At 38.9% G+C, this 27,178-nt stretch overlaps 1 protein-coding gene across 3 annotated transcripts; it reads right to left on the bottom strand.

Moving 5' to 3' along the window:
• LOC115838372 (putative coiled-coil domain-containing protein 144C) lies at positions 1-26,213 on the bottom strand. Of its 3 annotated transcripts, XR_004033385.1 has the most exons (6): positions 25,877-26,213; positions 25,056-25,276; positions 23,430-23,631; positions 14,568-14,610; positions 13,767-13,890; positions 1-691 (listed from the first exon to the last, which is right to left on the bottom strand). XR_004033385.1 is itself a non-coding variant. In XM_030828057.1 (5 exons), the coding sequence occupies exons 1-5, from the start codon at positions 26,072-26,074 to the stop codon at positions 660-662; spliced, it is 696 nt and encodes a 231-aa protein (XP_030683917.1). In that variant the 5' UTR covers positions 26,075-26,213; the 3' UTR covers positions 1-659. The 3 variants fall into 3 exon arrangements, 2 of the variants coding, with proteins under 2 accessions (XP_030683917.1, XP_030683918.1); XM_030828057.1 differs by lacking the exon at positions 13,767-13,890; XM_030828058.1 differs by lacking the exon at positions 1-691 and having other exon boundaries at positions 13,607-13,890.
• Between the last annotated feature and the right edge of the window lie 965 nt (positions 26,214-27,178).

Below are 27,178 nucleotides of genomic sequence, written 5' to 3'. Positions count from 1 at the left end.
TCTGGGCGACAGAGCAAGACTCTGTCTCAAAAAGAAAAAAAAAAGAAAAAGTGAAAAGCCTTAGGCAAACCTTATTTTTCCACAAGGAAAGAGCTATATAAATCAGTGCTTAAAATTAAAATTATATAAGTTTGATTGCACTATAACAATTGTAATATATCCAAACATTGACAATGACCACAGTACCAGTATACCAAAATGATGTCTGTCTAAACTTAAATCTATCACTATATATAAAGATAAAAATTATAAAATACAAACAAGCCATCAGTTGATTCCACTAAATTATTAATGGCAACTTCATTATTTGGCTGTTTAAACAGTTAACATTTGAGGAGTTCGAGTATGTAAAACTCAATAATACTGGTTTTCATTTGCAAAATCCACTTAAAAGTTAGCTGAAGAGGTCAAGAAACATTATTTAAAATACTATATAAATTTTCATCAGACATGTATAATACAGAATATTTCCCTTTAGTAAAAATGTTCACATCATATACTCAATGGGAAACAAAATATCATGTGAAAAGCCCAGAAATAAAATTGCCTTATCTTTCAGACCATGTATTTTCTGCTTAAAATCTGTGCATATTCTTTTGATGCTTCCAACACTGGATCTTGATTCAGATTTTCCTTGTGTGTAGATTCTAGAGGAGAAGCTATATAAGATCCAGTTCACATTTAGTAGCAGCTGAGAAGAAAAAGAATTATATTATTATTATTATTATTATTTTAAGATAGGGTCTTATTCTTTCACCTCTGCTGGAGTGCCATGGTGTGATCACAAGTCACTGCAGTCTCGACCTCCCAGGCTTAAGCAATTCTCCTGCCTCAGCCCCAAGTACTTGGAAATGCAGGCATGAACCACCATGCCTGGCAAGGTTTTGTATTTTTTATAGGGGCAGGGTTATGTCATGTTGCCCAGGCTGCTCTCAAACTCCTGCACTCTGGCAATCTGCCTGCCTCGGGCTCCCAAAGTGCTGGGACTACAGACATGAGCCAACATGCCTGGCCAAAGAAGTATATTCTATATATTTCATAGTTAACTAAGTGTAAGTCAGTAAAAAAGAGTTGAGAGCTTTTTCACTGTTAATAAGAATGAAAAGTATGTATGATTACAATACTAAGTCATTATAGATAAGAATCTGGGGAGGTTCTAAGATGGCCAAATAGGAACAGCTCCAGTCTATAGCTTCCAGGGTGAGTGATGAGGAAGACCGATGATTTCTGCATTTCCAACTGAGGTACTGTGTTCATGTCACTGGGGCTCACTGGGGCTTGTCAGACAGTGGGTGCAGCCCATGGAGTGTGAGCCGAAGCAGGGTGGGGCATCGCCTCACCTGGGAAGCACAAGGAGTCGGGGAATTCCCTTTCCTAGCCAATGGAAGCCCTGACAGACAGTACCTGGAAAATCAGGACACTCCCACCCTAATACTGCGCTTTTCCAATGGTCTTAGCAAACGGCACACCAGGAGATTATATCCTGTGCCGGGCTAGGAGGGTCCCACGCCCATAAAGCCTTGCTCACTGCTAGCACAGCAGTCTGAGATCCATCTACAAGGTGGCAGTGAGGCTGGGGGAGGTGTGTCCACCATTAATGAGGCTGGAGTCGGTAAACAAAGTGGCAGGAAGCTTGAACTGGGTGGAGCCCACCACAGCTCGGGGAAGCCTGCCTGCCTCTGTAGACTCCACCTCTAGGGGCAGGGAATAGCTGAATAAAAAGCAGCAGAAACTTCTGACAGCTTTAAAGAGAGCAGTGGTTCTCCCAGCATGGAGTTTGAGATCTGAGAATGGACAGACTGCCTACTCAAGTGGGTCCCTGACCCCTGAGTAGCCTAACTGGGAGACACCTCCCAGTAGAGGCCAACTGACACCTCATACAGGTGGGTGCCCCTCTGACATGAAACGTCCAGAGGAAGGATCAGGCAGCAATATTTGCCATTCTGCAATATTTGCTGTTCTGCAGCCTCCACTGGTGATAGCCAGGCAAACAGGATCTGGAGTGGACCTCCAGCAAACTCCAACAGACCTGCAGCTGAGGGTCCTGACTGTTAGAAGGAAAACTAACAGAAAGGACATCCACACCAAAACCCCATCTGTACATCACTATCATCAAAGAACAAAAGTAGATAGAACCACAAAGATAAGGAGAAACCAGAGCAGAAAAGCTGCAAATACTAAAAATCAAAGGGCCTCTTCTCCTCCAAGGGATCACAGCTCATCGCCAGCAACGCAACAAAGCTAGACAGAGAACGACTTTGACGAGCTGACAGAAGTAGCCTTCAGAAGGTCAGTAATAACAAACTTCTCTGAGCTAAAGGAGGATGTTTGAACCCATCGCGAGGAAGCCACATATCTTGAAAAAAGATTACACGAATGGCTAACTAGAATAAACAGCGTAGAGAAGACCTTAAATAACCTGATGGAGCTGAAAACCATGGCACGAGAACTACATGACACATGCATAAGCTTCAGTAGCCGATTCCATTAAGTGGAAGAAAGGGTATCAGCGGTTGAAGATCAACTAAAGAAATAAAGCGAGAAGAGAAGTTTAGAGAAAAAAGAGTAAAAATAAATGAACAAAGCCTCCAAGAAATATGGGACAATGTGAAAAGACCAAATCTGCATTTCATCAGTGTACCTGAAAGTGACAGGGAGAATGGAACCAAGTTGGAAAACACTCTGCAGGATATTATCCAGGAGAACTTCCCCAACCTAGCAAGGCAGGCCAACACTCAAATTCAGGAAACACAGAGAACACAACAAAGATACTCCTCAAGAAGAGCAACTCCAAGACACATAATTGTCAGATTCACCAATGTTGAAATGAAGGAAAAAATGTTAAGGGCAGCCAGAGAGAAAGGTCATGTTACCCACAAAGGGAAGCCCATCAGACTAACAGCGGATCTCTCGGCAGAAACTCTACAAGCCAGAAGAGAGTGGGGGCCAATATTCAACATTCTTAAAGAAAAGAATTTTCAACCCAGAATTTCATATCCAGCCAAACTAAGCTTCATAAGTGAAAGAGACATAAAATCCTTTACAGACAAGCAAATGCTGAGAGATTTTGTCACCACCAGGCCTGCCTTACAAGTGCTCCTGAAGGAAGCACTAAACATGGAAAGAAATAACCAGTACCAGCCACTGCAAAAACATACCAAATTGTAGAGACCATCAAGGCTAGGAAGAAACTGCATCAACTAACAAGCAAAATAACCAGCTAACATCATGATGACAGGATCAAATTCATACATAACAATATTAACCTTAAATGTAAATAGGCTAAATGCTCCAATTAGAAGACACAGACTGGCAAATTGGATAAAGAGTCAAGACCCATCAGTGTGCTGTATTCAGGAGACCCATCTCATGAGCAGAGACACACATCGGCTCAAAATAAAGGGATGGAGGAAGATCTACCAAGCAAATGGAAAACAAAAAAGAGCAGGGGTTGCAATCCTAGTCTCTGATAAAACAGACTTTAAATCAACAAAGAAGGCCATTACATAATGCTAAAGGGATCAATTCAACAAGAAGAGCTAACTATCCTAAATATATATATACCCAATACAGGAGCACGCAGATTCATAAAGCAAGTCCTTAGAGACCTACAAAGAGACTGAGACTCCCACAAATAATAATGGGAGACTTTAACACACTAGTGTCAACATTAGACAGATCAACAAGACAGAAAGTTAACAAGGATATCCAGGAATTGAACTCAGCTTTGCACCAAGTGGACCTAATAGACATCTACAGAACTTTCCATCCCAAATCAACAGAATATACATTCTTCTCAGCACCACATCGCACTTATTCCAAAATTGACCACATAGTTAGAAGTAAAGTACTCCTCAGCAAATATAAAAGAACAGAAATTATAACAGACCACAGTGCAATCAAATTAGAACTCAGGATTAAGAAACTCACTCAAAACTGCACAGCTGCATGGAAACTGAACAACCTGCTCCTGAATGACTACCGGGTAAATAACAAAATGAAGGCCAAAATAAAGATGTTCTTTGAAACCAGTAAGAACAAAGACACAACATACCAGAATCTCTGGGACACATGTAAAGCAGTGTGTAGAGGGAAATTTATAGCACTAAATGCCCACAAGAGAAAGCAGGAAGTATCTAAAATCAACACCCTAACATCACAATTAAAAGAACTAGAGAAGCAAGAACAAATTCAAAAGTTAGCAGGAGGCAAGAAATAACTAAGATCAGAGCAGAACTGAAGGAGATGGAGACACAAAAAACCCTTCAAAAAAATCAATGACCCCAGGAGCTGGTTTTTTGAAAAGATCAACAAAATTGATAGACCGCTAGCAAGACTAATAAAGAAGAAAAGAGAGAAAAATCAAATAGACGCAATAAAAAATTAAAAAGGGGATAACACCACCGATCCCACAGAAATACAAACTACCATCAGAGAATACTATAAACACCTCTGTGCAAAAAAACTAGAAAATCTAGAAGAAATGGATAAATTACTGGACACATACACCCTCCCAAGACTAAATCAGGAAGAAGTTGAATCCCTGAATAGACAAATAACAGGCTCTGAAATTGAGGCAATAATAGCCTACTCACCAAAAAAAATCCAGGACCAGACGGATTCACAGCCGAATTCTACCAGAGGTACAAGGAGGAACTGGTACCATTCCTTCTGAAAGTATTCCCATCAACAGAAAAAGAGGCAATCCTCCCTAACTCATTTCAGGAGGCCAGCATCATCCTGATACCAAAGCCTGGCAGAGACACAACAAAAAGAGACCAATATCCCTGATAAACATCGATGCAAAAATCCTCAAAAAATATTCGCAAACCAAATCCAGCAGCACATCAAAAAGCTTATCCACCATGATCAAGTGGGCTTCATCCCTGGGATGCAAGGCTGGTTCAACATACGCAAATCAATAAACATAATCCATCACATAAACAGAACCAAAGACAAAAACTACATGATTATCTCAAATTGATGCAGAAAAGGCCTTTGACAAAATTCAACAGCCCTTTATGCTAAAAACTCTCAATAAACTAGGTATTGATGGAACATATCTCAAAATAGTAAGAGCTATTTATGACAAACCCGCAGCCAATATCATACTGAATGGGCAAAAACTGGAAGCATTCCCTTTGAAAACTGGCACAAGACAGGAATGCCCTCTCTCACCACTCCTATTCAACATAGTGTTGGAAGTTCTGGCCAGGGCAATCAGGCAAGAGAAAGAAATAAAGGGTATTCAGTTAGGAAAAGAGGAAGTCAAATTGTCCCTGTTTGCAGATGACATGATTGTATATTTAGAAAACCCCATCGTCTCAGCTCAAAATCTCCTTAAGCTGATAAGCAACTTGAACAAATTCTCAGGATACAAAGTCAATGTCCAAAAATCACAAGCATTCCTATACACCAACAACAGACAAACAGAGAGAAAAATCATGAGTGAACTCCCATTGACAATTGCTTCAGAGAGAATAAAATACCTAGGAATCCAACTTACAAGGGATGTGAAGGACCTCTTTTAGGAGAACTACAAACCACTGCTCAATGAAGTAAAAGAGGACACAAACAAATAGAAGAACATTCCATGCTCATGAATGGGAAGAATCAATATTGTGAAAATGGCAGTACTTCCCAAGGTAATTTATAGATTCAATGCCATCCCCATTAAGCTACCAATGACTTTCTTCACAGAATTGGAAAAAACTACTTTAAAGTTCATATGGAACCAAAAAAGAGCCCACATTGCCAAGACAATCCTAAGCCAAAAGAACAAAACTGGAGGCATCACGCTACCTGACTTCTAACTATACTACCAGGCTACAGTAACCAAAACAGCATGGTACTGGTACCAAAACAGAGATATTGACGAATGGAACAGAACAGAGGCCTCAGAAATAACACCACACATCTACAACCATCTGATCTTTGACAAACCTGACAAAAACAAGAAATAGGGAAAGGATTCCCTATTTAATAAATTGTGCTGGGAAAACTGGCTAGCCATATGTAGAAAGCTGAAACTGGATCCCTTCCTTACACCTTAGACAAAAAAAAAAAAAAATCCCTTCCTTACACCTTACACCTTCCTTACACCTTAGACAAAAATTAATTCAAGATGATTAAAGACTTACATGTTAGACCTAAAACCATAAAAACCCTAGAAGAAAACCTAGTCAATATCATTCAGGGCAATAGGCATGGGCAAGGACTGCATGATTAAAACACCAAAAGCAACAGCAAAAAAAGCCAAAACTGACAAATGGGATCTAATTAAACTGAAGAACTTCTGCACAGCAAAAGAAACTACCATCAGAGTGAATGGGCAACATACAGAACGGGAGAAAATTTTTACAATCTACCCAACTGACAAAGGGCTAATATCCAGAATCTACAAAGAACTTAAACAAATTTCCAAGAAAAAAATCAAACAACCCCATGAAAAAGTGGGTGAAGGATATGAACAGACACTTCTCAAAAGAAGAGATTTATGCAGCCAACAGACACATGAAAAAATGCTCATCATCACTGGCCATCACAGAAATGCAAATCAAAACCACAATGAGATACCATCTCACACCAGCTAGAATGGTGATCATTAAAAAGTCAGGAAACAACAGGTGCTGGAGAGGATGTAGAGAAATAGGAACACTTTTACACTGTTGATGGGACTGTAAACTAGTTCAACCATTGTGGAAGACAGTGTGGTGATTCCTCAAGGATCTAGAACTAGAAATACCATTTGACCCAGTGATCCCATTACTGGGTATATACTCAAAGGATTATAAATCATGCTGCTATAAAGACACACACACACCTATGTTTATTGTGGCACTATTCACAATAGCAGACTTGGAACCAACCCAAATGTCCAACAATGATAGACTGGATTAAGAAAATGTGGCACATATACACCATGGAATACTATGCAGCCATAAAAAAAAGGATGAGTTCGTGTCCTTTGTAGGGACATGGATGAAGCTGGAAACCATCATTCTGAGCAAACTATCACAAGGACAGAAAACCAAACACTGCATGTTCTCACTCATAGGTGGGAACTGAACAATGAGAACACTTGGTCACAGGGTGGGGAATATCACACACCGGGGCCTGTCATGGGGTGGGGGGCAGGGGGACGGATAGCATTAGGAGGTGTACCTAATGTAAATGACGAGTTAATGGGTGCAGCAAACCAACATGGCACATGTATACCTATGTCACAAACCTGCATGTTGTGCACATGTACCCTAGAACTTATAATAAAAAATTGCAGAGTTGGCATAAGGATTAGGCCAATATGAGTAAAGGGACTGGTGTAGTGCCTGACAAGTAGTAGGTGCTCAATAAAAGACACTGTTGCTTCTGGAAACAAAAAAGAGAATCTGGGGTGGAGCCAAGATGGCCGAATAGGAACAGCTCCGGTCTCCAGCTCCCAGCCCCAGCGACACAGAAGACAGATGATTTCTGCATTTCTGCTTGAGGTACCAGTTTCATCTCACTAGGGAGTGCCTAACAGTGGGTGCAGGACAGTCGGTGAAGCGCACTGTGCGCGAGCCGAAACAGGGCGAGGCATTGCCTCACTCGGGAAGCGCAAGGGGTCAGGGAGTTCCCTTTCCTAGTCAAAGAAAGGGGAAGCAGACGGCACCTGGAATATCGGGTCAGTCCCATCCTAATACTGCGCTTTTCCAACAGGCCTGGAAAACGGCACACTAGGAGATTGTGTCCCGCACCTGGCTCGGAGGGTCCTATGCCCACGGAGTCTTGCTGATTGCTAGCACAGCAGTCTGAGATCAAGCTGCGAGGCGGCAGCGAGGCTGGGGGAGGGGCGCCCGCCATTGCCCAGGCTTGCTTAGGTAAACAAAGCAGCCAGGAAGCTCGAACTGGGTGGAGCCCGCCACAGCTCAAGGAGGCCTGCCTGCCTCTGTAGGCTCCACCTCTGGGGGCAGGGCACAGACAAACAAAAACTCTGCAAGAACTCCCACAGACTTAAATGTCCCTGTCTGACTGACAGCTTTGAAGAGAGTAGTGGTTCTCCCAGCACGCAGCTGGAGATCTGAGAACGGACAGACTGCCTCCTAAAGTGGGTCCCTCACCCCTGAGCAGCCTAACTGGGAGGCACCCCCCCAGTAGGGACAGACTGACACCTCATTCAACCCGGTACTTCTCTGAGACAAAACTTTCAGAGGAACTATCAGACAGCTGAATTTGTGGTCTCACGAAAATCCGCTGTTCTGCAGCCACTGCTGCTGACACCCAGCCAAACAGGGTCTGGAGTGCACCTCTAGTAAACTCCAACAGACCTGCAGCTGAGGGTCCTGTCTGGTAGAAGGAAAACTAACAAACAGAAAGGACATCCACACCAAAAACCCATCTGTACATCACCATCATCAAAGACAAAAAGTAGATAAAACCACAAAGATGGGGAAAAAACAGACCAAAAACACTGGAAACTCTAAAAAACAGAGCACCTCTCCTCCTCCAAAGGAACGCAGTTCCTCACCAGCAACGGAACAAAGCTGGATGGAGGATGACTTTGATGAGTTGAGAGAAGAAGGCTTCAGACGATCAAACTACTCTGAGCTACGAGAGGAAATTCAAAACAACAGCAAAGAAGTTAAAAACTTTGAAATAAAATTAGAAGAATGGATAACTAGAATAACCAATGGAGAGAAGGGCTTCAAGGAGCTGATGGAGCTGAAAGCCAAGTTTCGAGAACTACGTGAAGATTGCAGAAGCCTCAGTAGCAGATGCGATCAACTGGAAGAAAGGGTATCGCTGATGGAAGATGAAATGAATGAAATGAAGAGAGAAGGGAAGTTTAGAGAAAAAAGGATAAAAAGAAATGAACAAAGCCTCCAAGAAATTTGGGACTATGTGAAAAGACCAAACCTACGTCTGATTGGTGTACCTGAAAATGATGGGGAGAATGGAACCAAGTTGGAAAACACTCTGCAAGATATTATCCAGGAGAACTTCCCCAATCTAGCAAGGCAGGCCAGCATTCAGATTCAGGAAATACAGAGAACGCCACAAAGATACTCCTCGAGAAGGGCAACTCCAAGACACATTATTGTCAGATTCACCAAAGTTGAAATGAAAGAAAAAATGTTAAGGGCAGCCAGAGAGAAAGGTCAGGTTACCCACAAAGGGAAGCCCATCAGACTAACAGCTGATCTCTCGGCAGAAACTCTACAAGCCAGAAGAGAGTGGGGGCCGATATTCAACATTCTTAAAGAAAAGAATTTTCAACCCAGAATCTCCTATCCCGCCAAACTAAGCTTCATAAGTGAAGGAGAAATAAAACACTTTACAGACAAGCAAACGCTGAGTGATTTTGTCACCACCAGGCCTGCCCTAAAAGAGCTCCTGAAGGAAGCACTAAACATGGAAAGGAACAACCGGTACCAGCCCCTGCAAAAACATGCCAAATTGTAAAGACCATCGAGGCTAGGAAGAAACTATAGCAACTAACGAGCAAAATAACCAACTAACATCATAATGACAGGATCAGATTCACACATAACAATATTAACGTTAAATGTAAATGGGCTAAATGCTCCAATCAAAAGACACAGACTGGCAAACTGGATAAGGAGTCAGGACCCATCAGTGTGCTGTATTCAGGAAACCCATCTCACGTGCAGAGACACACATAGACTCAAAATAAAGGGATGGAGGAAGATCTATCAAGCAACTGGAAAACAAAAAAAGGCAGGGGTTGCAATCCTAGTCTCTGATAAAATAGACTTTAAACCAACAAAGATCAAAAGAGACAAAGAAGGCCATTACATAATGGTAAAGGGATCAATTCAACAAGAAGAGCTAACTATCCTAAATATATATGCACCCAACACAGGAGCACCCAGATTCATAAAGCAAGTCCTGAGTGACCTACAAAGGGACTTAAACTCCCACACAATAATAATGGGAGATTTTAACACCCCACTGTCAGCATTAGACAGATCAACGAGACAGAAAGTTAACAAGGATATCCAGGAATTGAACTCAGCTCTACATAAAGTGGACCTAATAGACATCTACAGAACTCTCCACCCCAAGTCAACAGAATATACATTTTTTTTCAGCACCACACCACACCTATTCCAAAATTGACCACATAGTTGGAAGTAAAGCTCTCCTCAGCAAATGTAAAAGAACAGAAATTATAACAAACTGTCTCTCAGACCACAGTGCAATCAAACTAGAACTCAGGATTAAGAAACTCACTCAAAACCGCTCTACTACATGGAAACTGAACAACCTGCTCCTGAATGACTATTGGGTACATAATGAAATGAAGGCAGAAATAAAGATGTTCTTTGAAACCAACGAGAACAAAGACACAACATACCAGAATCTCTGGGACACATTCAAAGCAGTGTGTAGAGGGAAATTTATAGCACTAAATGCCCACAAGAGAAAGCAGGAAAGATCCAAAATTGACTCCCCAACATCACAATTAAAAGAACTAGAAAAGCAAGAGCAAACACATTCAAAAGCTAGCAGAAGGCTAGAAATAACTAAAATCAGAGCAGAACTGAAGGAAATAGAGACACAAAAAACCCTTCAAAAAATTAATGAATCCAGGAGCTGGTTTTTTGAAAAGATCAACAAAATTGATGGACCACTAGCAAGACTAATAAAGAAGAAAAGAGAGAAGAATCAAATAGATGCAATAAAAAACGAAAAAGGGGATATCACCACCGATCCCACAGAAATACAATCTACCATCAGAGAATACTACAAACACCTCTATGCAAATAAACTAGAAAATCTAGAAGAAATGGATAAATTCCTCGACAAATACACCCTCCCAAGACTAAACCAGGAAGAAGTTGAATCTCTGAATAGACCAATAACAGGTTCTGAAATTGTGGCAATAATCAATAGCTTACCAACCAAAAAGAGTCCAGGACCTGATGGATTCACAGCTGAATTCTACCAGAGGTACAAGGAGGAACTGGTACCATTCCTTCTGAAACTATTCCAATCGATAGAAAAAGAGGGAATCCTCCCTAACACATTTTATGAAGCCAGCATCGTCCTGATACCAAAACCTGGCAGAGACATAACCAAAAAAGAGAATTTCAGACCAATATCCTTGATGAATATTGATGCAAAAATCCTCAATAAAATACTGGCAAACCGAATCCAGCAGCACATCAAAAAGCTTATCCACCATGATCAAGTGGGCTTCATCCCTGGGATGCAAGGCTGGTTCAACATATGCAAATCAATAAATGTAATCCAGCATATAAATAGAACCAAAGACAAAAACCACATAATTATCTCAATTGATGCAGAAAAGGCCTTTGACAAAATTCAACAACCCTTCATGCTAAAAACTCTCAATAAATTAGGTATTGATGGGACGTATCTCAAAATAATAAGAGCTATCTACGACAAACCCACAGCCAATATCATACTGAATGGGCAAAAACTGGAAGCATTCCCTCTGAAAACTGGCACAAGACAGGGATGCCCTCTCTCACCACTCCTATTCAACATAGTGCTGGAAGTTCTGGCCAGAGCAATCAGGCAGGAGAAGGAAATAAAGGGTATTCAATTAGGAAAAGAGGAAGTCAAATTGTCCCTGTTTGCAGATGACATGATTGTATATCTAGAAAACCCCATTGTCTCAGCCCAAAATCTCCTTAAGCTGATTAGCAACTTCAGCAAAGTCTCAGGATACAAAATTAATGTACAAAAATCACAAGCATTCTTGTACACCAATAACAGACAAACAGAGAGCCAAATCATGAGTGAACTCCTATTCACAATTGCTTCAAAGAGAATAAAATACCTAGGAATCCAACTTACAAGGGATGTGAAGGACCTCTTCAAGGAGAACTACAAACCACTGCTCAATGAAATAAAAGAGGATACAAACAAATGGAAGAACATTCCATGCTCATGGGTTGGAAGAATCAATATCGTGAAAATGGCCATACTGCCCAAGGTAATTTACAGATTCAATGCCATCCCCATCAAGCTACCAATGACTTTCTTCACAGAATTGGAAAAAACGACTTTAAAGTTCATATGGAACCAAAAAAGAGCCCGCATCGCCAAGTCAATCCTAAGCCAAAAGAACAAAGCTAGAGGCATCACGCTACCTGACTTTAAACTATACTACAAGGCTACAGTAACCAAAACAGCATGGTACTGGTACCACAACAGAGACATAGATCAATGGAACAGAACAGAGCCCTCAGAAATGATGCCGCATAGCTACAACTATCTGATCTTTGACAAACCTGACAAAAACAAGAAATGGGGAAAGGATTCCCTATTTAATAAATGGTGCTGGGAAAACTGGCTAGCCATATGTAGAAAGCTGCAACTGGATCCCTTCCTTACACCTTATACAAAAATTAATTCAAGATGGATTAAAGACTTATATGTTAGACCTAAAACCATTAAAATCCTACAAGAAAACCTAGGCAATACCATTCAGGACATAGGCGTGGGCAAGGACTTCATGTCTAAAATACCAAAAGCAATGGCAACAAAAGCCAAAATCGACAAATGGGATCTCATTAAACTAAAGAGCTTCTGCACAGCAAAAGAAACTATCATCAGAATGAACAGGCAACCTACAGAATGGGAGAAAATTTTTGCAACCTACTCATCTGACAAAGGGCTAATATCCAGAATCTACAATGAACTCAAAGAAATTTACAAGAAAAAAACAAACAACCCCATCAAAAAGTGGGCAGAGGACATGAACAGACACTTCTCAAAAGAAGACATTTATGCAGCCAGAAAACACATGAAGAAATGCTCATCAGCACTGGCCATCAGAGAAATGCAAATCAAAACCACAGTGAGATACCATCTCACACCAGTTAGAATGGCCATCATTAAAAAATCAGGAAACAACAGGTGCTGGAGAGGATGTGGAGAAATAGGAACACTTTTACACTGTTGGTGGGACTGTAAACTAGTTCAACCATTGTGGAAGTCAGTGTGGCGATTCCTCAGGGATCTCGAACTAGAAATACCATTTGACCCAGCCATCCCATTACTGGGTATATACCCAAAGGACTATAAATCATGCTGGTATAAAGAGACATGCACACGTATGTTTATTGCGGCACTATTCACAATAGCAAAGAGTTGGAACCAACCCAAATGTCCAACAACGATAGACTGGATTAAGAAAATGTGGCACATATACACCATGGAATACTATGCAGCCATAAAAAATGATGAGTTCGTGTCCTTTGTAGGGACATGGATGAAACTGGAAAACATCATTCTCAGTAAACTATCGCAAGGACAAAAAACCAAACACCGCATGTTCTCTCTCATAGGTGGGAATTGAACAATGAGAACTCATGGACACAGGAAGGGGAACATCACACTCCGGGGACTGTTGTGGGGTGGGGGGAGGGGGGAGGGACAGCATTAGGAGATACACCTAATGCTAAATGACGAGTTAATGGGTGCAGGAAATCAACATGGCACATGGATACATACGTAACAAACCTGCACATTGTGCACATGTACCCTAAAACCCTAAATTAAAAAAAAAAAAAAAAGAGAATCTGCCCATAGTTGCACACTGAATTAATGATCATCGTGGTTGTGTATCACAGCTTCTGGTTTTCTCATTCTTCATTCATTTATTCAACAACCACGTGTTAAGGTACTAGACCATGACAAGTCCTGGAGTTACAAGATGAAGATGATACAGTCCACCCCCAGCAATCGTATGCTATAACCTGAAAAAGCAGACAAATAGGCAATTTCCATACCAAGTCATAGATACTCTGACAGGTGTAAAACAAGGCACTATTGGAACTCAAGAGGGACATCTATCCCAGTTTTGTCTGGATATTGAAGGCTTTTTGGTTTGGTGGAGGCATGGTTAGTGGACACCTGAAAGATGAGAAAAAAAGGTTGGCAGATAGAGCAAAGAAGGAAGTGCAAAGAGCTGGAGGAGAAGGAAGACTACTGTGGAGTTCTGTGCAGTCCAGTTTGGCTGGATCCTGGAGCAAACAAGCAGAGTACAGTAAGTAGTGAGAGATAAGCCTGAGTAGCTTGACAAGAACCAAATGAACATGAGTGTTTATATTCCATGTTAAGGAATTTGGAACTTTTCCTGAGGGCAAAAGTAATCCAATGACACTGTAAATGACTGGAGACTTAAAGTGTTACCTCTCAAGCGACTGCTTATAAACTGTAACTGCTTGACTAGGTTACTAGATGAGACTAGATGAAACTAGATGAGTTTTGGCCTTAGTTGACGATGCCTTTGTTTTCTGAGAACAGTTTCTGTGTGCTGGCTGACAGTTCCATAGGGATGGCAGAAGTGACGTGTAGAGCCAGGCTTCTTAAGCTTTTTTTTTCAAGCTATGGAATGTGATGAATTCATGAGGCATAAGTATGCTCTTCATTATACATTGCAAGTTTTCACATCTTTCATTAGATGTATGTAAGAAAGAATATTTAATGTAGTATCTATTAGCCCAAGAATGGAAAGGGATGTCATTTGCAGTTTATTTCAGACATATATTACTTAATCCAAATTTAATTCATAAATTTTGGTAACATACCTGCTACTTCTGTAGTTATATCATTTTGCAACTTCCACTGCATCTGAAATAAGTCAAATATTATTTATAATGTTTAAGAAGAGACATTATCATGGTAAGAAGCATCAATTACAAAACATGGCCTTTAAATAATACTTTTAGAGACTAGGCCTAACTTGAAGATTGCTTAAAAAATCACATAAATTCCTATTTTAAGTTTAGATAATGGAGAACATATATGTGTTATGCTGTTTAGATTAATCTCACAAAAGTACAATTAATATTGGTCTGTTGGATCTATGTCATTTCAAAAGTGTGATTTTTTCCCTTATTAGTACAGAGGTTAAACAATTCAAGTCATATTCTGCAATGAATGCATTACTTTCCCATTCTTATCAAAACTCTGCCTTTTATCAAAGTCTAATCAGTTTTTCACTTTAATGAATAGTTCCTTAAAATGAACTCTCCATTCTCCACTTTTAGAAAATAATAATTTTAAAGTATGTTCTTTGCTATTAATGCAGCACAGAATCTTTAATACATACTTGAAGAAAACAGTATTGTTGTGATGCCATGTGAAAGTTCCACTGGCAAAAGATTAAAAATATTATGCTCTCTATTATGATTAACATTTCCTTACTCATATGGACACAATGATTTCAGAAAATTTACATGAAAACAAGAATAAATATAGGTTAGAGCCAGTTTTCAATCTTAGTTTCTTTGATTCATGAGTGTCTAGAATTAAAAACTAGGAAAACAATATAGAATTATTTAACTGCACCTTTGATTTCTTTTCAGAAATTAGTACCCATTTTTTGAAGCATCTGACAAGTTACAGTTATCTACTTAATTATGAAAGGTGTGGGAATATTTCAAACTTATTGCCAGTGTCTCTATCTAGAGTGCTCTTATTTAAATCTTTTGTAGAATAGGTATTCTCTCATTAAATGCCCAGAACAGGGTCTGAGATAGTTTGTGGTGATAACAATAATGATATCTAATGCCTTTACAAATTTTAGGTGTCAAGTCAATTTTTTTTAAACTAACAGGTTTACCAATATTTTGAGACTCCTTTCCATAACATTTCTATGACAAAAACATTATAGATAGGCTTTATAGAGTAAGTAACACGACAACAGCATTACCAGCCAGGCCTTATAAAAGTAGTAATTCAATACCAGATAAAGCGGAAAGCCTTTCTTCAAACAACACTAGATATTGCCATTCATAAACACTACATAAAAAGTACATTTTTATGTGACTCAAATTAAGACATTACTACTGTAATGTTGTTATCTTTTCTCCCAAAAGCTCTTCTGGCTAAATATTTCTAATGTAATAGATTTTATTATTTCTTTATACCCCATTCACAAATATTTTCATACTACCTCAATTTTGTTAACATAAAAATGAAATAATCTTCTTAACAAATTGCTTACTTTTATACTGAAGAAATCATAACTCTGTAGAGAGAGAATACTTTTTATATAACAACTTTAAGTAAAGGTCATTTTCTCTCCAAACTCTTCAATAAGAGTACATGGTAGAAGTCACTGCCTGTCTTCCAGCCCCAGAGTGGCCTCCCCCTACATCAGTTCTCTTCCAGCCTTTCCCTGACCGTTGAATATTTCACCACGTAAACGACAGCGGAGGGCAGCTGCCTTTGGGAAAGAGATCCCAGGTCAGATGCAAAAGCAGAGGGAAAAAGGACAGACCCAGAACACAGGGAGGGAGCGCCTCTGGGACAGGAACCCAAAAGCTTAGGAAAGGGGTTTTGAGTGTTGATGGCTCCAGTTTTTTCCTGGCCAGTGAAAGGCTGGAGTGGCTTTACCTATTTTCAGAAGTAAAAACAGGCAAATATTAAGCGACTTTTTAAAAGTCCTTTCATTTTATTTTTGCTTTACCATTAAATCACACATTTTCCTCATATTTCCCTTCACAGAAATTCAGAATTGTTGTCCCCAGTTGAACCACTTAATACAGTGCCTGGCACAGATAATAGAAGGGAAAAGGAGAGAAAAGTGTCTTGGTGACATGAATCACCGTCCTATTCAGTGAGACAAGGGGGCCATCGACGGCTTTTGTAGTGTGCAGAGCAATAGCTCAGGAGAAACTGAACATCACCAGAGGAAATAAAAGAGCTTAGTAAACTGTTCATCTTCACTTTATACAACATACTAAAATCAAAAGCTACACTAGCTCCTTATGGAGTAAAATACATAAACTTTTTAATAAAATTGCTCCTCCTGTCTCCATGGCCTTTCTGTTTATCTCCAGGTGGGGATTATGTCTCAGACAGTGGAGGAAGTCAAACATCAACAATGTGAGCACATCTGCAAATATATTTATACTTTTTCATTAAAAATATAAGTAGGTGGGAAGGTAATACATGGGAGAACATATGTACCAGCACATTTCAGCTAATTAGTAGGATTCTCTTAGAAATGATCCTTTTCAAGCTACATCCCAGAGAAATCTAAGGTTCCACAGAGGACGGTGAAGGATTAAGGGATAAGAAAGTCACAGCTTCCGAGCACTGATCCTTCCTTTAGTCAGACAGCACTACTTCTGTTTTCTATGTGGTTTCCTGAAATTTTAAAAAGTTCTATTCTTAAAAAAAAAAAAAAAAAAAAGTTTTACTTAAAGGTATGAATGTCACTGATTTAGTCAAAGTCCCTAATTTTATACAAGAAACAAAACAGGCTCAGAGAGACTGCAGCTTGCCTGAGGTCACAAAGCCAATTAGTTACAAGCTAGGAGTGGGCGGCTTCAGATCTTTCACTGAGCCTGGAGTTATTCTATGCCAGCTGTTTCCTTCATATTCAGAAAAGGAATACAGATTTTAAGAAAATAACTCAGAGAGGCCAGGTGTGGTGGCTCACGCCTGTAATCCCAGCACTCTGGGAGGCCGAAGTCGGTGGATCACAAGGTTAGGAGATCGAGACCAGCCTGGCCAATATGGTGAAACCCTGTCTCTACTAAAAATACAAAAATTAGCCGAGCGTGCTGGTACGTACCTGTAGTCCCAGCTACTCAGGAGGCTGAGACAGGAGAATCGCTTGAACCTAGGAGGCGGAAGTTGCAGTGAGCAGAGATCGCACCACTGCACTCCAGCCTGGGTGACAGAGTGAGACTCTGTCTCAAACAACAACAAAAACTCAGAGAAAATGCATCTATAAACTGTCATGATGCTCTATAATGTTTAAGCATGAGACCAAAAAGAGTAGCTCTCCAAATTGTAAGTTATGAATCAAATTTAAAGAACAATTAATATCATAACTTCTGCTAGTACCAGTCAAGACACTCAATTTATAAATAACACATTTTTCAAACTGCAGAACAGAAAACTTGAAGGAGAAAATCTTTAGTTGAACCACGCGAGCAGAAACTGAGAAAATTGTTCCTTAAAAGAACTATTCATTCTCCTCCAAATAAGACTTGGTTTATGAAATCAATCAATGAGTCAATTATCCATGTTGTGAGTTATTTATGGAAAAACTGAAAACACAAAACAGATTTCTCTTTGCCATCTAGCATACGTCTGTCCAACTTCTCATCATTAACTGGTACATACAAAGACACGGGCTTAATTTCAATTATCACTTAAATCCAGCCAGAAATGATAGGAGAACCTTCATTTCCCTGGCCTCAGGTTTCAAGTGAGGACTTAGACTCTCTCTATCTATAGCTTCCTCTTGAGAGGATGTCAGATCTACCTAATGGGTGAATGTGAGCAAAGCACACAGTGTGCTTGCTTGGCTCAGGGTCTCTTTTAAAAGATGTGTCTGCCCACAGTGATATGAGTTCAGGTCTGCTGTCATCTCTGCAGTAAGCAGCATGCACCTGCGATGGGTGTCAAGCATTTGTTTTCTCCACTTAAAACTCTGTGGGTTAGTGCCTAACCTGGGATAAAATACTGTGGCTGCACGTCTGAGCCACATCCTCCCATTAGTTATCATGAGTCTGTAATAGAGCTAGTGTGTTGATGTCCATCTATCTGACTCCTGTGTTCTGAACTCAGAAGGGAATGAGGAGCACCATTTGCTGCCTATCCACCACAGCCTAAACAAGAAAAATGACCGTATAACACTTATAGAAATAGTTTCTTCTTCCTTTTCTAATCTTACCATACATTCTTCACAACTACCTCCACTTTAAAGAGGGGAGGAGTTAGAAGGAAGTTTTTTTAAAGAAATATAATGAAATCAGTACCAATGGCAAAGTCCAATAAATACAAAGTTCACTCTTCAGCAATAACTTATTGACAGGCTACTGCTAAATTATACTTGAGATTACAGGCTGGAAATAAGGAGCCAATAAAACTATAAAAAGTACTTCTGATATATAAGACAAAGGATCCCAGGGTTAATCTATAGAATATGAAAACTGTAAATAAAAATTAGTAAAACATATGCATAGCAATCTATTATCACTACAATGGTGTTAAGTGGCAAGGCTATGTGGCAGGCCAGGTCTCACTAATTCAGGCCTCCATAACAACTGCTTTGGCACTGACTGAGTAGTTAAGTTAAATATTAAAAGCTGAAAGAGCCAGTGCCCTTATACAGGCTGGAATGTAACAAAAGCCCACCAAGGGTCTTGTCTAGGCCTTAAAGCCTGACAAAATAATGAAGGAATTCTTAACAGGACCTGTTCAGTATTAAACAAGTTTTATTGGGGATCTGAAGAAACTCCCCAGGCCTCCACAAACAAGTTTATTGGGGGTCTAATGGAATTCCCAAACCTCCATGATTTAGCAGGAGACAAAATAAGGGTAATCACCCCAGCACCTGGACCCATTTAGAGTAAATAAATTTACTGAAGCTCCAGAGGAAGGTCTTCAGGACTTAGACCTTAGTTACAGATTAAAAGAAGTTAATCAGTTATGTCTATAGATGAATGCACACTTACATGTAGATATATAGCTTAGAAGGTATATAAGCTCTGGAAAACTTTGTAATTTTGAGTTGGTCTGGTAATAATTTCCAGGCCTTCCCTGTAACTGGTTGCAGAAAAAAAAAAAAAAAAACCTCTCTTCCTCCCCAGTTTATCTGCATCTCATTACTGGGCCATGAGAAACAGCAGCCTGACTCTCAGTTTGGTCTGGGAACAGCCAGGCTCTAGACTTAATATAATAGGGTGAGAGATGCAATAAATGCTAAATGTCATGAATGTAGAGAAGACTTGTTTCAACAATCAGTTATAATAAATTATTTCTCTGGTGTGTGATTTCATACAAAATTATAACCATTTTTCTTGAGGTTAGATAAAATGCTGAGTATGATAGCACGTCACAGTAGGAATAGTCCAAAGTATTAAAATGTTGCAAATAAAGGAGATGGATAAACAGATCCAATATTAGTGCTATTTTTAACATTTTGCTTTTGAAAATCATAGCTAAAAATTTCTAAATATCCTTTGTTTTGTAATGCCCCCCCCAGAAACCCACCCCCCTACCTTTTTTTGTAAATATCAGTTCAGGCGATATGTTACCACCTCCTCCTTGTATTAGCTGATGTTTTCCTATAGGAAATACTTAAGTTCCTAGCAACTCTAGAAGGCACCTCTTTTATGTAACTCTAAAAATTCTGTAAACAACAGCTATATAAGAATTCTTCCAAGGTGTGATTATGGAGACATGCCTTTGTATCTTTTTTTTTTTTTTTTGAGATGGAGTCTTGCTCTGTCACCTGGGCTGCAGTGCAGTGGCACAATCTCAGCTCACTGCAACCTCTGCCTCCTGGGTTCAAGCGATTCTCATGCCTCAGACTCCCAAGTAGCTGGGATTATAGGCACCCACAACCACGACAGGCTAATTTTTGTATTTTTAGTAGAGACGGGGTTTCACCATGTTATCCAGGCTGGTCTCGAATTCCTGACCTCAAGTGATCCACCTGCCTTGGCCTCCCAAAGTGCTAGGATTACAGGTGTGTGCCATCACACCCAGCTAATTTTTGTATTTTTAGTAGAGACGGGGTTTCACCATGTTAGCCAGGATGGTCTCCATCTCTTGACCTCATGATCTGCCTGCCTCAGCCTCTCAAAGTGCTGGGATTACAGGTGTGAGCCACTGCACCCAGCACTTGTATCTTGATAAAATCATGCTTTTTAATCTCTTTTAGTAGGTCTAACATGATTGGGCAAACAAATGCCCCACAAGGAAACTAGGTATGCCTTGGAGCTATTACATTAACTTTAAAACAAACAAATTTTCTACTTATCTAGAAATACTAAAAAAAGAACACCCCTTCCCCCCAAAAACAAATTAAAAAAAAAAAAAAGTTCCTCAAAAATCTTCCCTTGCATCACATCTGCTTTTTTTTTTTTTCCACCCCCGCCCCACCGCCTGAGATGGAGTCTTGCTCTGTAGCCCAGGCTGGAGTGCAGTAGCGCAATCTCAGCTCACTGCAACCTTTGCCTCCCAAGTTCAAGTGATTCTCCTTAGCCTCCCAAGTAGCTGGGACTACAGGAACACACCACCATGCCCAGCTAATTTTTGTATTTTTATTAGAGATGGGGTTTCACCATGTTGGAGGTTGGTCTCTAACTCCTGACCTCAGGTGATCCACCCACCTCGGCCTACCAAAGTGCTGGGATTACAGGTGTGAGCCACAGTGCCAGGCCTACATCTGCTTTTTATACTCTCTCAGCACCATCTTGTAAAATGATACATTACCTTGTTTTTCGGGTAAGTATTGTGAAAGGAAAATATCTTGGGCCCCCCAAATCACTAAGCTAAAAGGAAAACTCACGCTGGAAACTGCTTAGGGCAAACCTGCCTCCCATTCTATTCAAAGTTACCTCTCTGCTCACTGAGATAAATGCAGATCTGACTGTCTCCTTTGCAAAGGCCCATCAGAAACTCAAAAGAGTGCAACTGTTTGTCTCTCATCTATCTGTGACCTGGAAGCCCCCTCCCAGCTTCCAGTCTTCCTCCCTTTGCTTCAAATTGTCCCGTCTTTCCAGAGTGAACCAATGTACTTCTTACATATATTGATTGATGTCTCATGTCTCCCTAAAATGTATAAAACCAAGCTGTGCCCTGAGCACCTTGGGCACATGTCATCAGGACTTCCTGAGGCTGTGTCACGGGTGTGTGTCCTCAACCTGGGCAAAATAAACTTTCTAAATTAACTGAGACTTGTCTCAAATTTTGGGGGTTCATAGTACTAATGAGAACATTATATTTCCATCTTGCTTAACCATTTACAGACGTATTTAACATTCATTTTCCATTAGTACCCAGTGGTACAATTTCATGACTGAGGCATTCGGACGCTGATCATCTCATTTTTTTCAGAAAAATAAAACCTAAGCAAACAATATGATTAAAAATATCAGCTAGCTGGGCTCCTGTAATCTATGTATTAAAACAATCATTTAATGCACTCCCTTTTAAGCTATTTGGCCACTATGCTAAGAAACCTTAGATTTGTTTTTCTATGATTTGTTAGGACACGAAATAGCCAGGTAAACACAACAAGGTTGAGGCTCATTCCATGTGGGCCTGTGCTACTTTTCTGTACATTAAGGAGACCATAAAAACATCAAAACTATAAGCCAATGTGCACCGACTGAAAATTTTAAAAACAACAATATACACAAAGAAAACTATTTTTGTTCAAACAAATGTTTTATGGATTTTGTAATTTTTTTAAGAGACAGAATCTTGCTATGTTGCCAAGGCTGGAGTGCTGCAGTGCTGTAGCTACTTACAGGAACAATCACTGCGCACTGCAGCCTTGAACTCCTGGGCTCAAGTCATCTTCCTGCCTCTGCCTCAGGAGTAGCTGTGACTACAGGTGTGTGCCACTGTGCCCAGCTGTTGTAATTTTCCCCCAGTTGGAAAATGGACAAATGTTAGACAAATACCTTAATCTGGGTCAAGCATAGTTGAACTACATTTTTTTTTTCCTTACCAACTCTATAGTTGATACAGCTTGTCATTCTTGGATCTATTTTGAAATCAAGAGAAATAGACTCTTACTCTGAGTGAAACCACATGGTTGAACTAAAAGGTTCCTATTACCTGTCCAGGGGAGATGTCCATGGGTAGCTTTACATGGAATTTGGGGTATTAAGAGTAGAATTGATTCTGTTTGGTCACATTTGCTATTGAAGGAGTCTAGATATCATTGCCATCTTAGTCATCAATCACTCAAGTTATGGCCAGGTAGACAGACATAACTTATGTGAGCTTTACTTTAAAAATTCAAATATTTGTTTGATTTAACTATTTCAAAACCACTGTACAACTGCATACCAATAGACACATTTTACTAAAATTGAGATTAAAACACTGTAAGTGCAATAGCAATTACAGATGTACTCATGTAAGAAAATCACAAAACTTTTAACTTAAAGAACAGATTAATCAAGTGTTGCAGGTTTATGTAACATATAAAAGTATTCACCTTGGATCCTTTTAAATAATAAATATCCATGGGTGGTTAGTGTTTGGACACCAATCATTCACATATGATGAGGGGTAGAAAACCTGAGATGATGCAGAAAAAACTTTAAAAGTGCCACACTAAACCCTTTAAAAGTGAACCCTAGACAAACTAAAATCAGTTAGTAAGACAAGGCACATCAAAGTATACCTTTGGTTAAGCTCTGACTTAATTGCAGTTTTTAAAGAAATTTAAAATGTTTGGTTACATTTATTGAATAAAGTTAACAAAGGAGTAATCTCTTATGAATGGGAGCTCTAGGGACTTAAAAATAACTATAAAATTTCTGTCTCCTCTCTTTATTAACACAGATAATTATTACCTTTACTTACCATACACAAGACAATTAAGTAACTGAGTATTTCACCAAATAACATACAAGAATTATATCAGAAGTCTGAACACCAAAGGAAAAAAGGTAACTAACCTTCAACAAGTAGCTCTCCATGCTCTTAAAAGCAGACCTCTTTTTTCTTGGAATATGTTTTCTGTTGAGACCTTCACTATCATTAAGATTTCTAACACAAGATGACTCTAGGACTGGCCTCGTAGTGCCAGTGAATAGAGATCTGGTCTGCTTTTTCTCCACAGTAAGTTGCGTACTGACCTCTGCTATCATCTCATTAGTTCTATGAAGATTGCAAAAGACAAATGCTTAGTATTTCATTTTTTCCTAAATGATTCCTAAGTGACTTTAATTGTTCTAAAAGTTGCCAGAAGAGTAAATGGAATATACCATAAGCCGTGTTTTAACTCTGAAAATGTGTTAGAGCATGCCTACTGTATCCAATTATAGTTTTACCATTGTGCTAAAAAAGTACATATATTTCTAGGGGGATTTCTAACAAACAAGTAGTTCAAATGAGGGAGGGGACAGAAAAGACTATCAATGATGCATGGCTTCACAGTTAACACTTGTTGCCTGCCTGGAATGACTCTACTTAAAAGATTCTTAAGGATGCCATTAGAATTACTTGTATTCAAAGGGTAACTATGTAAAATGATGAAGATATTAATGGGCTTGACAAAATAACCATTTCATTGCGTATAAATATATTATAACATCACACTGTACTCCTTGAATATATATAATAAAAAAACTAAAAGTAAAAATAAGAGCTAGAAGTACTTATATTTAGTAAACCAGTTAGAGATTTTCTAAAAAACTATCTCTCAAAGACATTTTCAAACAATGGTTTTCACTGCCCTTGTACATTTCACCCATTATCTGGAAAAAAATTGAGCAATTGGCACTGAGGAATAATTCAGGGCAGCTTTTCCTAGGGGCGAATAAGACTGCTGAAATCAAAGAGAACTAAAGCAGCATGGAGGACAATCAGCTCCTAACTGTGGCCCATGCATCAGAGGCGGGGCCTGCCCTTTCTGTCTTCCACATACCCCCTCAGGCTGACCAAGGTGTTATTTTTTATCACTTAGTAAGTTATACTTCCCTTCAACCCTATGTTAATCATTCTCTACTTCACAAGTATGCCTTTATGTGGAGTGGAAAAACTATACAGGACAATTCTTCTCAAGGCACCCTCTAATGATCACAATCAAGCAAAGTGAATTACTGAGTGCCAGAATGTGCCCAGGGTAGTCGTACTTGACCCTTTTGGTTTTCAGCTGTCATCTTCCAAAAATTAATTAAACTCATTAATATTTCAAATTAAGGGAATACTGACAAACAATTTTTATAACAGTATCACTGTCTAAACTATGAAGCTTCACAAACACTTAGCTGAAACCCTAATAGATCAGGTTAGCTATATAAGAATATTAAGAGGTGGGAGGAAGCCACATAAAACCAAAAACAGAAGGGACATGAACTGTCCCGGATTAAGATTTTAAAGGTTACATTCATTTACTATTTTCAATTTTACTTAAAGGTTCAGTTTATTTACTATTTATAATTTACAATTTTCCAAAATTGTATAATCTAGTGAGCTTTCACTTCCCACAAATCTCATGAACCTGTCTCACTAAAAGTCATGCTTTTGAAGGCAAATTAATGAGCTTAACTTATTTTCTATGATTCTGCATATTGACTTACCTATTCAGTTCATTTGACAAGGATTCTCTAACTTTTACTTCTTCTAGGTAGAGTTCCTTATATCTTTCCAATTCGGTTTTATTAAAGTTGGCTTGCGAAGTTTTTATTCTGGAGATTTCAGATTCCATATCTTTGATTGTGAGTTCCATCTGAGTTTTTATTGAAGTAGTATTATCCTCCTTTAACTGTGCTAACTGTTCTTGAGATACTGCTGCTTGTTTCTAAAATAAATTAAAAGGGAACATTTTAAAAGTAATTATAACCTGAATAATTACTCTGTATTTGTTTCCTTTCGTTTGGAGTCAGTGATTCAGAGAACAATTTTAAGTATGTGATTCAGAGAACAATTTTAAGAACAATGTGAAGAAAGAAAGAAGCTCAAGCTTAACATATTTATTATCAGTACCAACTGAATTAACAATTGAATCTGAATTGTAGCACAATTCTCCAAAGAATGACAGAACCAAGTTAAAATTTTAAAAGTGGAACAATGTAACTTAAAAGCAGTTCAAGAGTATGGTATAATTTTTAAATCACATTTTTTTTTTTTTTTTTTACTTTTTCTATTAGTCTTGTTTTATGCCAACTGGCTTTAGTAATCAAATGATTCTGTAGTGAGAATTACTATTATGGAAGGTCATTTAGTTATAAGAATGATGGAAATGAAAATATTTAAATTAAGAAACAAATACCACCTTCCTTCTAGAAGTCTATCGAACAAATTGCTGTAAGGAAAGTACAGAAAACATGTAGAATGTATATATCCAAAATAACATGTGCAGTGAAAAGAATGAGAGCACATTACAGATAGATAAACCAACCTGCAAGGTGAGAACGGCTTCGTTTAATTTTTCTGCTATTTCCCTCCTTGCTTTTTCTTCAGTCAACAGTTTATACTGTTCAGCTTCACCACGTTCTAACATATTTCTCTCCATATAACTTTTGAGGTTTACTACTTCTTGTTTCAGCTGCTTCTTATTCTTCTGTAGCGTTTCACATTGCTTTTGTATTGCTTTCATAGAGAATAATGTCTGTTGAAGTTGAAGAACTTCATTCTCTGCATCCAGATGTAGACATCATAAAGGTGCAGTTTCCTGTGCTTCTATAAGGTCAACCTGCATGAGTAAAACAATATAGTTTGGTAATGAAGAAGGTAGACTGAGAATGGTCTAACATAAAACTAATAATTTTTGAAATAAATTCAGTTGCAGTAAAATGTTACCTGTACTGTTGTAGATTCATAAAATACAGACCCTTGGATTATTCAGAAAATTAAAAATAAAGTTAAAACCACCAGAATTCACAGAAATATATCCTTTACTTTCATCATCTTTGCCACACAACATTTGGACTTGATCTTAGACTTCCGTTTTTCTATGATTGTTTCATGGCTTTCCTCTTTAAAATGGCTCTAAGTCACCACCTTAGCACAAAGTCTCTTATTCCTTTAACCCACTATCATTCTCCATAACTTGCAAAGAAGTTTTAGGAGCATATTGAATTATTTGGCCTGAGTCAATAAATGGCTCCCATAATAAGACTCTGAAAATAAGACTCTAGTTAATAAATCTTGAAAAAAATGGATTCCAATACCGTAAGCCTTTTGCTGAACTGAAAATGTCTTATGCTAATTTGAGTTACACTTCAAAGAGTAATGATACTTGGAGTTAAGAAGCAATCACATTTCCCAGTATAAAAGCTCAATGGCATGATCCATACCATTTTTCTGAAGAAAAATGCCTTAATTCAGTAGCACAATCTTGTAATTCATTGTTACTTTACACAAAATAAAGGAGCACATTAAACAATGACAACAAAAAATTGCACTGAAATTTCAGTGGTGCTGAGTTGGAAAGAACTGCTTTCCTGTAGAGGAAATAATTATGATTTTTTTTATTTTATAAAGGTAAATGAAGTGGTGGTTTTAAAACATCTACAAATTGCTTGCCACTTCTCCCATGACATTCCCTCTCCTGCATACAAGCTGGCATTGACAACCGGTTTCTCATGAACATAATGTGGCAGAACTGCTGTGTGACTCCTAAGGTTGGTTACAAAAAGTCACACAGCTTCTACCTGACTCTCTCTCTAGGAACACTTGTCGTTAAAATGCAGCCAACATG

The sequence above is a fragment of the Nomascus leucogenys genome, chromosome 14 (genome assembly GCF_006542625.1).
Source record: "Nomascus leucogenys isolate Asia chromosome 14, Asia_NLE_v1, whole genome shotgun sequence".
NCBI lineage: Eukaryota > Metazoa > Chordata > Mammalia > Primates > Hylobatidae > Nomascus > Nomascus leucogenys.
This window is presented reverse-complemented; position numbering and strand designations above follow the sequence as displayed.